General features: G+C 42.1%; 1 protein-coding gene across 1 annotated transcript in view; it reads left to right on the top strand.

The window, feature by feature from the left end:
- The window catches only part of LOC109437244 (cytochrome P450 2J2), a 30407-nt gene extending 21976 nt beyond the window's left edge, over positions 1-8431 (top strand). The window contains exons 7-9 of the mRNA XM_074334799.1: positions 1026-1213; positions 3521-3659; positions 7922-8431. Of these exons, the coding sequence (XP_074190900.1) occupies positions 1026-1213; positions 3521-3659; positions 7922-8100 (506 nt within the window). The 3' untranslated portion in view covers positions 8101-8431. The remainder of the gene's footprint in view (positions 1-1025; positions 1214-3520; positions 3660-7921) is intronic.
- The last annotated feature ends 4036 nt before the right edge of the window (positions 8432-12467 follow it).

Raw genomic sequence — 12467 nt, 5'->3', positions numbered from 1 at the left:
AAATAATCCAGTCACAAAAACACGAATACTGTATGATTCCACTTATATGTATAGTACCAAGAGCACTCAAATTCATAGAAACAGACAGTGGAATGGTAGTTGCCAGAGGCTGGGGAAAATGGGGAGGCATTGTTACTGAATATAGCATTACTGTTTTGTATAATAAAAAAGTTCTGGAGATTGCTTACATAATAATGTGAGTATACTTAACACTATTAAACTGTACACTTAAAAATGATTAAGATGATATATTTTATGTTATGTATATTTTATCACTTTTAAATTTTTAAATGGACAGTAAAGTAAAACGATAGAAATTTATTTCACTCACAGGTAAACCTTTAAATTGGCCTCTGCAGAGCCATTTGGGTTCCAAGCTCTTTCCAATATGTTTTTCTTTTGTGTCTAAAATGATGCCACTCTCAAATGGCTCCACCCTACAGCTGCTTTTCTACCAATAAGAAGGGAAGAAGTAGAAGGCAGCATATATCCTTCCTTAAGGGCATATTGCAAGTATTAAACATCCCTCCTACATACATTCTATTGTTCAGAACTCAGTCACATAGTCACATTTAGTCACAAAAAAATGTGGGAAACTAGTCTTTGGCTGGGAAGCCAGGTATCCAGTTAAAATCTCTGTTACTATAGAAAAAGGAAAAAACAGAGATTGAGAAACAATTAACAGCTTCTATCATTTGTTGGGTGCTCACCTATATCAGTTCACATAAATCTCAAAATATCCTTAAGATGAAGGTAGATTTAGCCTCACATAATAAGAAGAGGAAACTGAGGATCAAAGATTTTAAGTAACGTAGAACAGTAATTGGTTAGAGCAAATGTGTGCAACCAGAATTGTCTTACAGCAGGGCCTGCTTTCCACTCTTATATATCCTTGAGAAACAAGAGTCTAGAAAGCCTACTCTAATTTTAGCCATTCTGATTCTGGTTATTCCATTCCTTCGCGTAGCCAGGCTCAAGGAAAGTTGTGGCATAATCGACTAATAGAACTTTCTCTTCTTTTCCAGAAAAAGTACAAGCTGAGATCGACACAGTGATTGGCCGGTCACAGCCTCCGAGCATGGCTGCTCGAGAGTCCATGCCCTACACCAATGCCGTTATCCATGAGGTGCAGAGAATGGGAAATATCATCCCCTTGAACGTGCCCAGGGAAGTGACAGTTGACACCACCCTGGCTGGATACCACCTGCCCAAGGTAATTAGGGACTCCCTGCCTCAGATCTTCAAGTGCATCTTTTTAAATGACAGGAATCTGAACTTGAAAAGTGACATTGTATTCTTGCCCTGGGGAATCACTTAAGTGGGGAGCGAGTTATGTTATACCCGATTTAACACTAGTTTTTTTCCCCCTTGTATGGCCTTTAGAGATATGATAGTTATTATGGAGGGGAAGGGGGATTCTCAGGTCAAATACGTTTAGGCAAAGATTGACTTTTCTTTGCTGTAGAATTTCTCACTGTTGTTTTTGTTATATAATGTGTACTATGAATCTTTGTGGAGATACAGCCGGCAGCAGTTCATAGTGAGACTTTGTCATCGAATCTTACTCTTTGCCTTATTAGAGCATCTCACAGGACAGGGACTTGCCAGATTTACTTTGGAAAATTCTGCCTCACAATACTGGGCTCGTAGCATAATACAATACGAAGGGACGGTTGAGACCACTTGGGCCAACATCCCATCAGTGCTGGTGTTTCTAACATACTATCCCCACAGGCATTTGTCCAGCTTTTACTTACAGCCCTGTTTTGGGACTGTCTCATAAGAGAAACCAATCCAAGTGTGTGCAATATTAATTATTAGAAATGGAGAAAATGTAACCAACACTTATTAAGCAATAATTATGTGCCATGGACTACATAGGTTCTTTCAAAATGTCTTAATTAGTCCTCAGAATAACTTTTCTTCTTATTTTATAAACTGGGAAATCAATGCTCGGAGCAATTCACCTTGTGTGAGAATTCTCAACTACAAAGTGACGAGTTGAGTTGCAGAACCAGATCTGTTCTCATTCCACACTCATCTTTTTTTGTAGTACACCGTGTTCTCTACACAGAAGTTAATTTACTTTGACTTTAAAAGAGTCTTGCAATTGTTCTCATTTGGTCTCTGTTAAATTCTGTCTCTTCACAAAGGAAAATGTGATCTCACTCCGCCCACCCCTTTTAGGATTTCAGCGGGCAGTTCTCCTGTGCCCCCTAGCGTCCTCTCTGCGCACTGCACATTTACAGTTCCTTTGCTTTCTTTCTCACCACCTTGTGGGTCCATTCCAGCTTGTGTGTGTTTCTCTATGTGTGTCGTACAAAGAGGCAGAACCCGAGTTGCTTACCCATTCGATACTCCTTGGTCACTGTCCCTGCAGAGTCAGGAACAGCAGCTATTCCTACAGCTACTGCATTCACTATTTTCTAACTGATTGACTGTTGTAGGTGAAGGCTGAGGTTTAAATTGTTTTGTTTGCAATTTTCTACCAATTCACTGAAGTCCAGAGAACCAGCGCAGCTCAACAAACTCGTTCTACCACCGATTTTTAATGTCAACTTTACTAACAATCCTGGAAACTCAGAGATCTAATTGAGTATGTTATAAAGGCTAAGAGCCATGGTTTTCATGCCCGAACAGGGGTCAGGCAATGGATCGCTCACCTCAGAGTGATGAGAAGCTATTGAAGGGTATCTATCCAGTTCCAGTTGTAGGTAGATGGGTAGATGCGTGTGACATGATTAAAGGATGTTCAAAGTAACTCTGCTTTCAGAGTGTGGAGCAGATTGAAAGGGGAAAGAGAGGCTATGAGGCATAGTTAGCCAGCTATGATAGGAGTACAGACAAGCAAGGTTGGTAGCCTGGACTAAGACGGCAACAGTGCACACAGAATGGAGGAGACAGAATCAAAAGAAATTTCAAGTAAGTTGACCAGCCTCACTGAAGGATCAGATGAGGCACAATAAGGGGAAGGCAGGCTTTGAGGAGGACTCTTGGGGTTCTTTCTGTATGCTTTCATGACAGTGATTCCTTTTACTGGGCACCTGATTCTATTATTAAACCTCTTCTGCAGTGAATCAGACATTGGAGGGAAGAGAATGGGAGAAACAGAATGAGCCATCTTTTACCGTGGTAGAGCTGCCATAGTTATCACTTCACTGAGCAAAGGGGTTGATTTCGGTGCAGTACTGACTGGCAAGCTGTTATGTTCTTCTCTCGTTGATGCACACGTGCCCCTCCCAAGTCCTGCACTTACTTGTCCCTGTGGATAAGATCCATACTGCAGTGAAGAGGAGCCACATTTCCCTAGTAAAATTCCCAGCAGGCGATTCCAGTGCATCATTGCAAGTTATCCCATGGCAAAGAGCGGGGTCATGGGTGGGGTGGGTGTCTGAGAAGACTGTGGGTTGGGGAGCGGGGATGTGGTCAGGCCCAGGCTTGGGAGCAGGGGACTTCCACCCCTCTGCAGAGGTGTGTTGTGAGGGGCAAGCCTTGCCTGAGTCTTTTCTGCCTTCTCCAGGGGACCATAATCCTGACCAATCTGACTGCACTGCACAGGGACCCCACAGAGTGGGCCACCCCTGACACATTCAATCCGGAGCATTTTCTGGAGAATGGACAGTTTAAGAAAAGGGAAGCCTTTCTGCCTTTCTCAATAGGTAAGTTGCGAAGGATGAGTGTGTGAGTCCAGAGTCGCACTCTCAGCCCTTCCTGCTCTTCTCCCTGCGGTCTTTTGCCTTAGTTGAACCATCTCCGGATAGCCCTGCCCAGCGTGACTCCCTGTGACTGTGGTTGCACCACAGGACTCCCTGGTCAGCGTTGCTTCAGGCTGCCCTGACTTCTCAGCCCTCACTGGCCTCTGATTTCAGCTTCACTTTGTTCTGTCCCCCAGAACACTGGGGACAGAGACTCAGACCTCCCCTCTTGCTCACAGAGAAGGCTGGGCACTAGTTGTCTTTAGAGAATCTTTAAATGTCCCAAGTTCTTTTCAAGGGCCACCCACTCATACAGAACTTGACACAATTTATAATAAGGGGATGAGGGGGATCAAGGAAAGGGGCTGCTTGCTTATCATGGGCAGCAGGAGCGACTCTGATTACCGCAGCTTGACAGTATAAACACTCCCAGAAGAAGTCCTTTTGCCTTTTCTAATTTTAATTAGCTTTAGAATCTAGTTAATGCATTTACATGGTAGACAACTCAATAGTGCAAAAGAGGATGCTATAAAAATTCTCACATTTCCAAACCAGCCAGTTCCGAAAGGATGTTTACTTAAAACATTGTCAAATGAATAACAAAAATTCTGAATATAATTGTTAGTATTGAAAAAGTATGTTTCATAGATTATTTCAAGTAATTTCCCAATTCTTCAGTTCTATAAATATTTCTGAGCATCTATTATGTGCCAAGTATTTAGTGCTGAGGATATGACAACAAATAAAGCAGGAAAAAAAAAGTTCCCACACAGCATGTTCTTGTATAACCTATAAGGTTCAAATTGCTATCACTACTTGAAAGGTAATGAAACTGAGGCTTTGAGGTCTTACCATGGCATTGTTATATCTCTTATTGTCTTACTTTTATTTTTCACACTTTTTTTTCCTTTTTGCATTGAATATGTATTGTTTAGGGAGAAAAGAGGTTAATACACATGCAAGAGAGATGGTGGTAGTGACCATTGTGGGGTACTGCAGTCGAAGTGGGGTGAGAACAGAATTTGCCAAGGGGTGGAGGATGATGGCAGAAGCCTAAAGTGGGTGTCAGAGTACGATCAACGTGAAGCGGGGTCTGCACAGGGTGCTTGTGACAGCGATGGGAGATAAGTTACATAAATGGGATGCGGATCCAATTACTAAACATGGAGGATAATGGGAGGAAGAAAGATACAAATAGAGAAAGGGAGCTAATAGAATGAACTCTGTTTTGTTGGATTGGAATCGGGTCATGGATATGAACTCTATTTTTTGATAGGTAGGTAGGTAGTTAGGTAGATAGATGTAGAAATAAATATATGAAAGTCTGACAATTGAGGTTGCGAAGTTATCCTAGAAAAAGTGCTACATACCTCATTACTGAATATCACACGGTCACCTTCAAAGTACTCCCTTTGGGAAGCTATGAACCTATGACAGTGCCTAGTCCACCCTTAAAAGCAATTTTGGAACTTTTTTCTGGAATGGTCATCAGAACTGTCGTTGTATTACACTTAATGCAATGAATGTCTTCAAAATGTCTTCCTTTCATTATTTCTTTCATCTTTGGGTAAAGAAAGAAGTCATTGGGGGCCAGATCAGGTGAGTAGGGAGGGTGTTCCAATACAGTTATTTGTTTGCTGGCTAAAAACTCCCTCACAGACAGTGCCATGTGAGCTGGTGCATTGTCGTGATGCAAGAGCCATGAATTAGCAAAAAGTTCAGGTCGTCTAACTTTTTCATGCAGCCTTTTCAGCACCTCCAAATAGTAAACTTGGTTACTTGTCAAGTTGGTACAAATTCATAATGAATAATCCCTCTGATATCAAAAAAAGGTTAGCAATATCGTTGCAACAATTTCACGAACTTAATTGTCAGACCTTGTAAATGTAAATGTGGGTGTGTATATACTCACATTACATACACACATGGGTTTCCTAGCTCTACCCACTGAGATGTCCTGAGAGCAACACCACCTTGATACCAATGAGCATCTCTAATGTCCAGATCGTGGTTTCCAGAAATCATTATCCACTTAAAGGAACCAGGACTTCTGTGGAAAACGGCTGATTCCAGGCTGAGGAAGAGAAAGCATAAGATGAGCCTGGAATATCTTTTTGTGTCCAAAAGTGAGGAAATACTAGCTTGAATGGGCCTTTACTAGCCAAATATGGAATATCCTGAGCATCAAGGCAAATAATAACAGACTTAAACCCTTTGAATAAAAATAGGAATGTGTGAATTCATACTGATATAAATAAATGAGTGAATAAATAAAATGGAGAGAGAAAGAATTTCCTTTTCAGGAATGCTAACTAAGAAATGTAGAGGGAATGATCACATTTTAATCATGGCTCATGATTTGGCAGCCATTAGAGTAATAAAAAATTCGACCAAGAAATAGCAAAAGAAACTACCATGTTTCCCCGAAAATGAAACCTAGCCAGAACATTAGCTCGAATGCGTCTTTTGGAGCGATAATTAACATAACACAGGGTCTTATATAAGACTCAGCCTTATATTGTATTAAAATAAGACTGGGTCTTATATTAATTTTTGCTCCAAAAGAAGTATTAGACATGATGGTCCAGCTAGGTCTCATTTTCAGTGAAACACAGTAATTCAATGAGGACTGGTCTAGTAACATACTCTCGAGTAGTATTTATTAGTTGCAAAGAGAAAAAATAATTGTACAGGGGAGAATTTCATAGACACGTCTGTAAGTAAGTGATCAAAGTTAACTTCACCAATAATGGAACCAATCAAAATCGTGTACCACCTGATAGGGTGAAATGAGAAGAGCACAGCCTCACTCTGGCGATATTCCCGCCAGAAATGCATGATCTCATGACCTGAATCTAATCCAGGGAAACATGAGAGACATTTACCAAATAATTGGTCTGTCATCTTCAAAAATGCCAGTCTTGAAAGTTGAGGGTTCCTTTGCATAACAGCCTAATATAATCAGACTAAACTTGATCATTTTACAATAAAGGACATTATTGGGACAACTGGCAATGATGATTTCCTAATTTGACGGTTATATTGTGGTTATGATGGAGAATGTCCTTGATTCAGGAAAGTCATACTGAAATTTCATGGGTACTATATAGGCAGTTTACATACAAATAACTCAGCAAACATCAGTTTTCTATATTATTCTTGCAAGTTTTCTGTACATTTGAAATTATTTTAGAATAAAAGACATGATATGGAAAGTATCATAGTAAAGGAGTGTAATATACAGAAAGCTATTTTAGGTATGCTACCACCCAAACGGCTTTTTTTAAAGGTAGTCTTTTCAATTGTATTCTTCTTTTTTTTAATAATTAACCAGATGAAGTTAAGGATATGCTATTTTATAGCTAAATGTTTATGATTATCCAGAAGATGTATCAAAATATTTTGTTTTGCTGTATGCATTCTTGTATTCAGTGTGTGGCTCACACAACACATAAAATAAAGTTCCCAGCTTAAACACACCCATTTCCACTAATCCCTAGGGTGGTAACTTCATTTGCCCCGAATCGCATGGCTATGAAGTGGGAGGAGTTGAACTGCATCTCTGACCTTCTGCCTCCAGCTCTGGACTCATACACCTGGGGTGGCATGTGGTTAGGACAGGGCCAAGCATGGGCCTCAGCCTGAAGGCTCCAGTCTGGGGCCCACACATCACAAGCCAAGGCCCTGTTGGGGGAAGGACCGCCATGTATAAGGAGGGAGGCTGAAGCAGTTCCTATGTGGAGCCCACCCGTGTCAGTGAGACCCCCAATCATTGAGGAGGAAAACGTGACATAGGGGAAAGATGCCTTGTGCTTCAGAAGCCCTGCTCTGACATCTACTGGCTTCATTTTTGGACAGTTTTTTTGTTTTTAAGAGTTGAAAAAAACTGAACACAGAGTTTGTTTTCTGCTTTTGTCATTGTTTGCTAATTGATTTCTGAATGCCTGTAGGCTAGACAGCCTTTCTAGGTCAACCCAGGCCTCCTACTTCTATTGTCTACATGCTGCCCCTTCATCCCGATGCCTCACCTGTCTAACCTCTGAAGGCACTGGAGTTTGTGAGTCTGGACTAATGTTTATGCTTAAGCCAGGTCGCTGTCAGATTGAAAGCCCCATGGCCTAGTGGGCCCTCCTCTGTTCAGATTTTGAACACGTGGTAGATTTCAGTCAGGGCTAGGCATTGGCACCAGCTGGGAAGATAACTCGTCTTATTTTCTTGTCTTTCAGGAAGGCGGGCATGCCTTGGAGAACTATTGGCCAAGACTGAGCTGTTTATTTTCTTCACTTCCCTTTTGCAAAAATTTACCTTTAAGCCCCCCCATGATGAGAAGCTGACCCTGAAATCCAGAATGGGCATCACCATCTCCCCAGCCAGCCACCGCATCTGTGCTGTTCCTCGGGCATGAAGTGTTGAGGAAGGAGAGGGGAAAGGAAAGCAAGAAGAGTCGGCATGTCCTCCCTTTGAAGGCACGGCGCCTGCTCAGAAGTGAGGGAACAGAATTGAAGTAGCTCTGAGGAAGATTGTAGGCATTGGACTCAGAGAACCTGTATCCACATCCACTTTGTTATCTCCTACACTGCAGCCTTGAGCAAATCATGTATCTTGTGATTTACCTTTTCATCCAGGAGATGAAAAGAGATAATGATTCCTTCTGGAAAGGAAGAATTGCTGTGAGAATCACAGAAAATAATGGGCTTTACGTGATTTGGAAACCATAAAGCACATCATAAAATTTATCGCTGTAATCTGCCTCTTTCTTGCTTCTTTCCTCAGACATCAACTTATCTCTGGCCTGTTGAAATGGCTCAGGTCAAAATCATGCATAATGTTTGATACGAGTTAGACGTGGACCCTGGTGGGACCGCCACAGAAGTTCGCCATAAAGACTCACACTTGGTAGCACTCTACAAGCTTTATCTTGCTTCTTCCTCAGAATGGCCCTCTGGGAAGTCAGCATGGCAGATGTTATTCCTTATTTATAGGAAGATTTTTAAGGAAGAAGCAGTTTCCATGGTTTCCCTAAGGAAATTCTTCCTTGGTCTTGGGCCCAGGGGCAAATAGAGTATGGCCAGAAGATTGTCAGCTTTTGGATGGCAAATATTATCAGCTTAAACTCAGCAGGGTAGAGTATTTTATAGCAGGGAGTCAGAAATGCCAGACTCCTGCTCTGTCCTCTAGCATGTGGTCACTGAGAGGAGACAATGGAAGGCCAGGTAACACTGACAGTCCATGGAGTTTTGACAGCAAGCCCAATGCAAACAAACACAAAACAAACCTGATAAACTAGGTGAAACCGTATAGAAGATAATTTTTCCCAAAGTGGTTAGACCTCAGTAATTTAAATAGGTCAAAACACAATGGGCCATGAGGCCATGGGCTTTCTTTTCCTGTTTCTTGGGATTCAGAGAAAAACCAATTCAATGGACACCATTAGAAAGCGAAACAAACGGGGACAGAGTGAGAGAGTTTAGCTGGAGCTAGCCTGAGCTCTTCTGGGAGAGTCAAGAGTATGTCTGGAAGAACTAGTTGGAAGATTTCTTATAGCCTGGAAGAAAAATGGGAAGAAAGTACTTTCTTTGTAAACTGGGAAGTTGCATCTCTGGAAACACACCTCAAATGATATTCCTAGAATAAAACCAATCTTAGCAGGTCTTGAACTTCCCATCTATCTGGGATCTTGTCTTCCATTTCTTTCTCTTTTCTTTTTTTTCCCAATCAGATCACCCAAGTAGGGGATTAAGAAATTGGCCAAAATACTGACATAATGTAATCAATCTCCTCATTTGTAAAATGAAGGGCTTTGTTGAAGTCATCTCTGAGTCCCAATCCTGCTCTGCTACACATTTTCCATGATTCTAGATGGGCAGGCCTTCACCCATTGCTTGTGGAATAAATGTAAAGCCACTGCGCACTCATCCTAACCTAACCTGTGCAACGGGACCCAAAGCCAAGAGAATATGACCACAATTAATCAGAATCCTTGAGGGAGTAGATAACTGGGAGTAGCTGAATTTTCTGGCAATGTGAAATGCCTTTTTTTACCTCAAAGCTCATTGGAAACATTTTAAAATATCAGCTCTAGTCCTGCCCAAGCATTAATATAAAGATTATATTATCTGACTTTTTAACGCTCTTATTTCCACACTAGTTTAGAAGCTCCAGGGCCCCTTACACTGTTCCTTTGCATCAGTGTCTAACACATAGTGTGCACGCATATGACATTTTCTGTGGCATCATTGCCAAGGCACAAATTCTACCCAAAAGCCATCCAGGCTGTGAATATTCTCTCCACCGCTGTCCAGCAAAGAGACACAGACACACACATGCTGCAGTGTAAATTTAAAATCAGGTCAGGGATCAGAGGATTTACAGGCAAAGAAGAAGCAGGGCACATGGGCAGCCCGAGCTCATATGGAAATATGCCTGGGCCAGGCACGGCTGGCCTGCATGCAAACAGACCACCTCAGAATGCACTCCATAGCTGCAGAGAGGAGGCAGGGGTTGGCCAGGTGACCAAGTAACTAGGACAGTTTCCTGGGTGAGAAAGCCACTTTGTTAGAATAGGGAATTGCAGAGCTCTAACTTGGAGTTAATCTGGTCTCGCCTTGGACTAACTCCAGTCTGCTGAGCCAGCCTGTTGCTGAGCTACCAAGAGAGAAGTGGGAGGGCATTGGGGGTGAGGGCATTCCAGGCACATCCAGTTTTGTATCTCCTCATCCCCTTATGGTGGTTTTGAGCAAGAATCCAGCAAGCTTCTGTTTTCCTCTAAAACGTGGGTATGGGGTTATAATTTTATCCTCCGTGGTGGTGAGGATAAAATTCACAAACATGAAATTTTGTCTGCGTAGCAGAATGATGGCATGGGACTCAATAGGGTACAACGGAAAAGTAGCTGTTTTCCCACGCCCATGCCCCCAATACTGTGAACTAGTCCTTTCTATTTCTGTACAAAATTTCCACCAGGACCCATCACATTTCTGGCCACTCTTAGATAATCGATATTTCTCTTGTCATAGTCATGCCCCAAAAGTCTCATTTTGGTCATTACAATTTACAGCCTAATAGGTATACAATTTACATGAATCTATAAATTAATTCATTTAGCTCCCCTGTACTTAGTTTTAGAACTGGAAGTTTTCCAGATGAAGTAGGTGGAGGGGCAGCCACCTCTTCTCTTGGCACCCTGTGTTCTCTCCTTTAAGATCACACTCTACCCACCTCCCTTCACCCACCCCCGTTCTACCAGCATCCTCTATGTTCAGTGCCCTTCATACGGACAGAGCTTTTCTGTTAGCTAACGTCTCTTTCCCACTCTTGGGCATCTGCCAATTTATCTCCTCTTTAGGCCATATTACCCTTTCAGGCAGTCCTCTTGCTGGGATCCAAGATGACCCCAAGCTGGCTGTGCCACAGGGTCCACATTAAGTCCCACACCTCTGTCACATTATGAGTGTCAGTGCAGTTTCCTCCCAAAATAGCGCTCTCTCCTTAGCCACCACAGTTGGCCTCACGCAACCTCTTTTCTATAGGAAGTTTCTAGCCTCCATGAGGCACTGGTTCTGGGTACTCCAAGGACTCTACAGAGCACAGGTAAATCTCTCTTGGTTTAAAGCCTCTCACCTGATGAGGGGAAACTATTCTTCTTTGTGGGGGAATGGGTGAGATATAAAGAGAACCCTCTAGTTAAAGGAAACCAGAGCAGAACAGTTGTAAACTGGCAAGGACAGAAATTATTCTGGACTATTGCAATGGGGAAAAAAAAGATTTCAGTACAGAACTGGGCTCAATTCTTAATACATGAAGGACAGGTGGGGATTTATAGCCAAGGAGCAGGGTGGGGTGTCAGTAGTTGGAAAATAACTAAGAGAAAATATCAGGGGTAAGGGGGGATGCTGGCTAAACCCACTGGACAGGATTCAAGCAGAAGACAGGCCAGAGTGATTAGATATTGAGGGTGAGATGGGGGGTTCTCTCTAAACTGTCTTAGCAAGATTTTTGCTACAACTTGAAAGCCTGACAAGGACAGACACCAAGGCTGCGGCCTACAGGACTTAGAGGAGCCTAAGTTTACTCTAGGAAAGACTCTGTTGCCCCTTACACAGAAGTCTCCTCTCTCCCTTTTCTCAAAATCCTCAACTATTATATACTCTCTGTATAGGCAATGTGCTAAAAGGGTCACAGAAAGTTTTCAGATGCTCTGTGGCAAGGCCCACATAGGGTTTCAAATGCCTTACTTTAGAACTGTGGGCTTCACCAGCACTTGGCACGTACTTATTTGACTTGCAGCAATTGGGATTCCAGCTGAAATGGAGAAAGGAAGAACCCCATTTCCATATCCTGTCACAAATATAATATCTGGCCCTCAATAAGAGCCTAATAAATGTAATTTCTCTTTCTGTGTTAAATGAAAGTTCAGAGGAATGACCGATAGGACTCCCCAGAATCTTCCTTTGTCCCAAGGTCAGCATTGTGAATAGCATGGGAGGGACAGGACTGGAAACGTAGCAGAGATTGGGCCAAAGCTTTACAGCACTGTGACATACATTATGAAGGATTCTTTGTTTTAACTTTACTCCATCACACCTATATACTGTTCTTTCTGCCATTATGTCTCTGAAAGTAGAATTCTTAACATATTTGTAATGGAAAATGCTCCTTTATTTTATTGTGATTAATTTGGGATGAATGGCAGCATCCTACAATATGGCTAATAATTTAACATTGTCTTACTTTGTAAAATTGCATTGCTTCCCCCAATATCCACATACTGTT

The sequence above is a fragment of the Rhinolophus sinicus genome, linkage group LG06 (assembly GCF_036562045.2).
Source record: "Rhinolophus sinicus isolate RSC01 linkage group LG06, ASM3656204v1, whole genome shotgun sequence".
Classification (NCBI taxonomy): Eukaryota; Metazoa; Chordata; class Mammalia; order Chiroptera; family Rhinolophidae; genus Rhinolophus; species Rhinolophus sinicus.
This window is presented reverse-complemented; position numbering and strand designations above follow the sequence as displayed.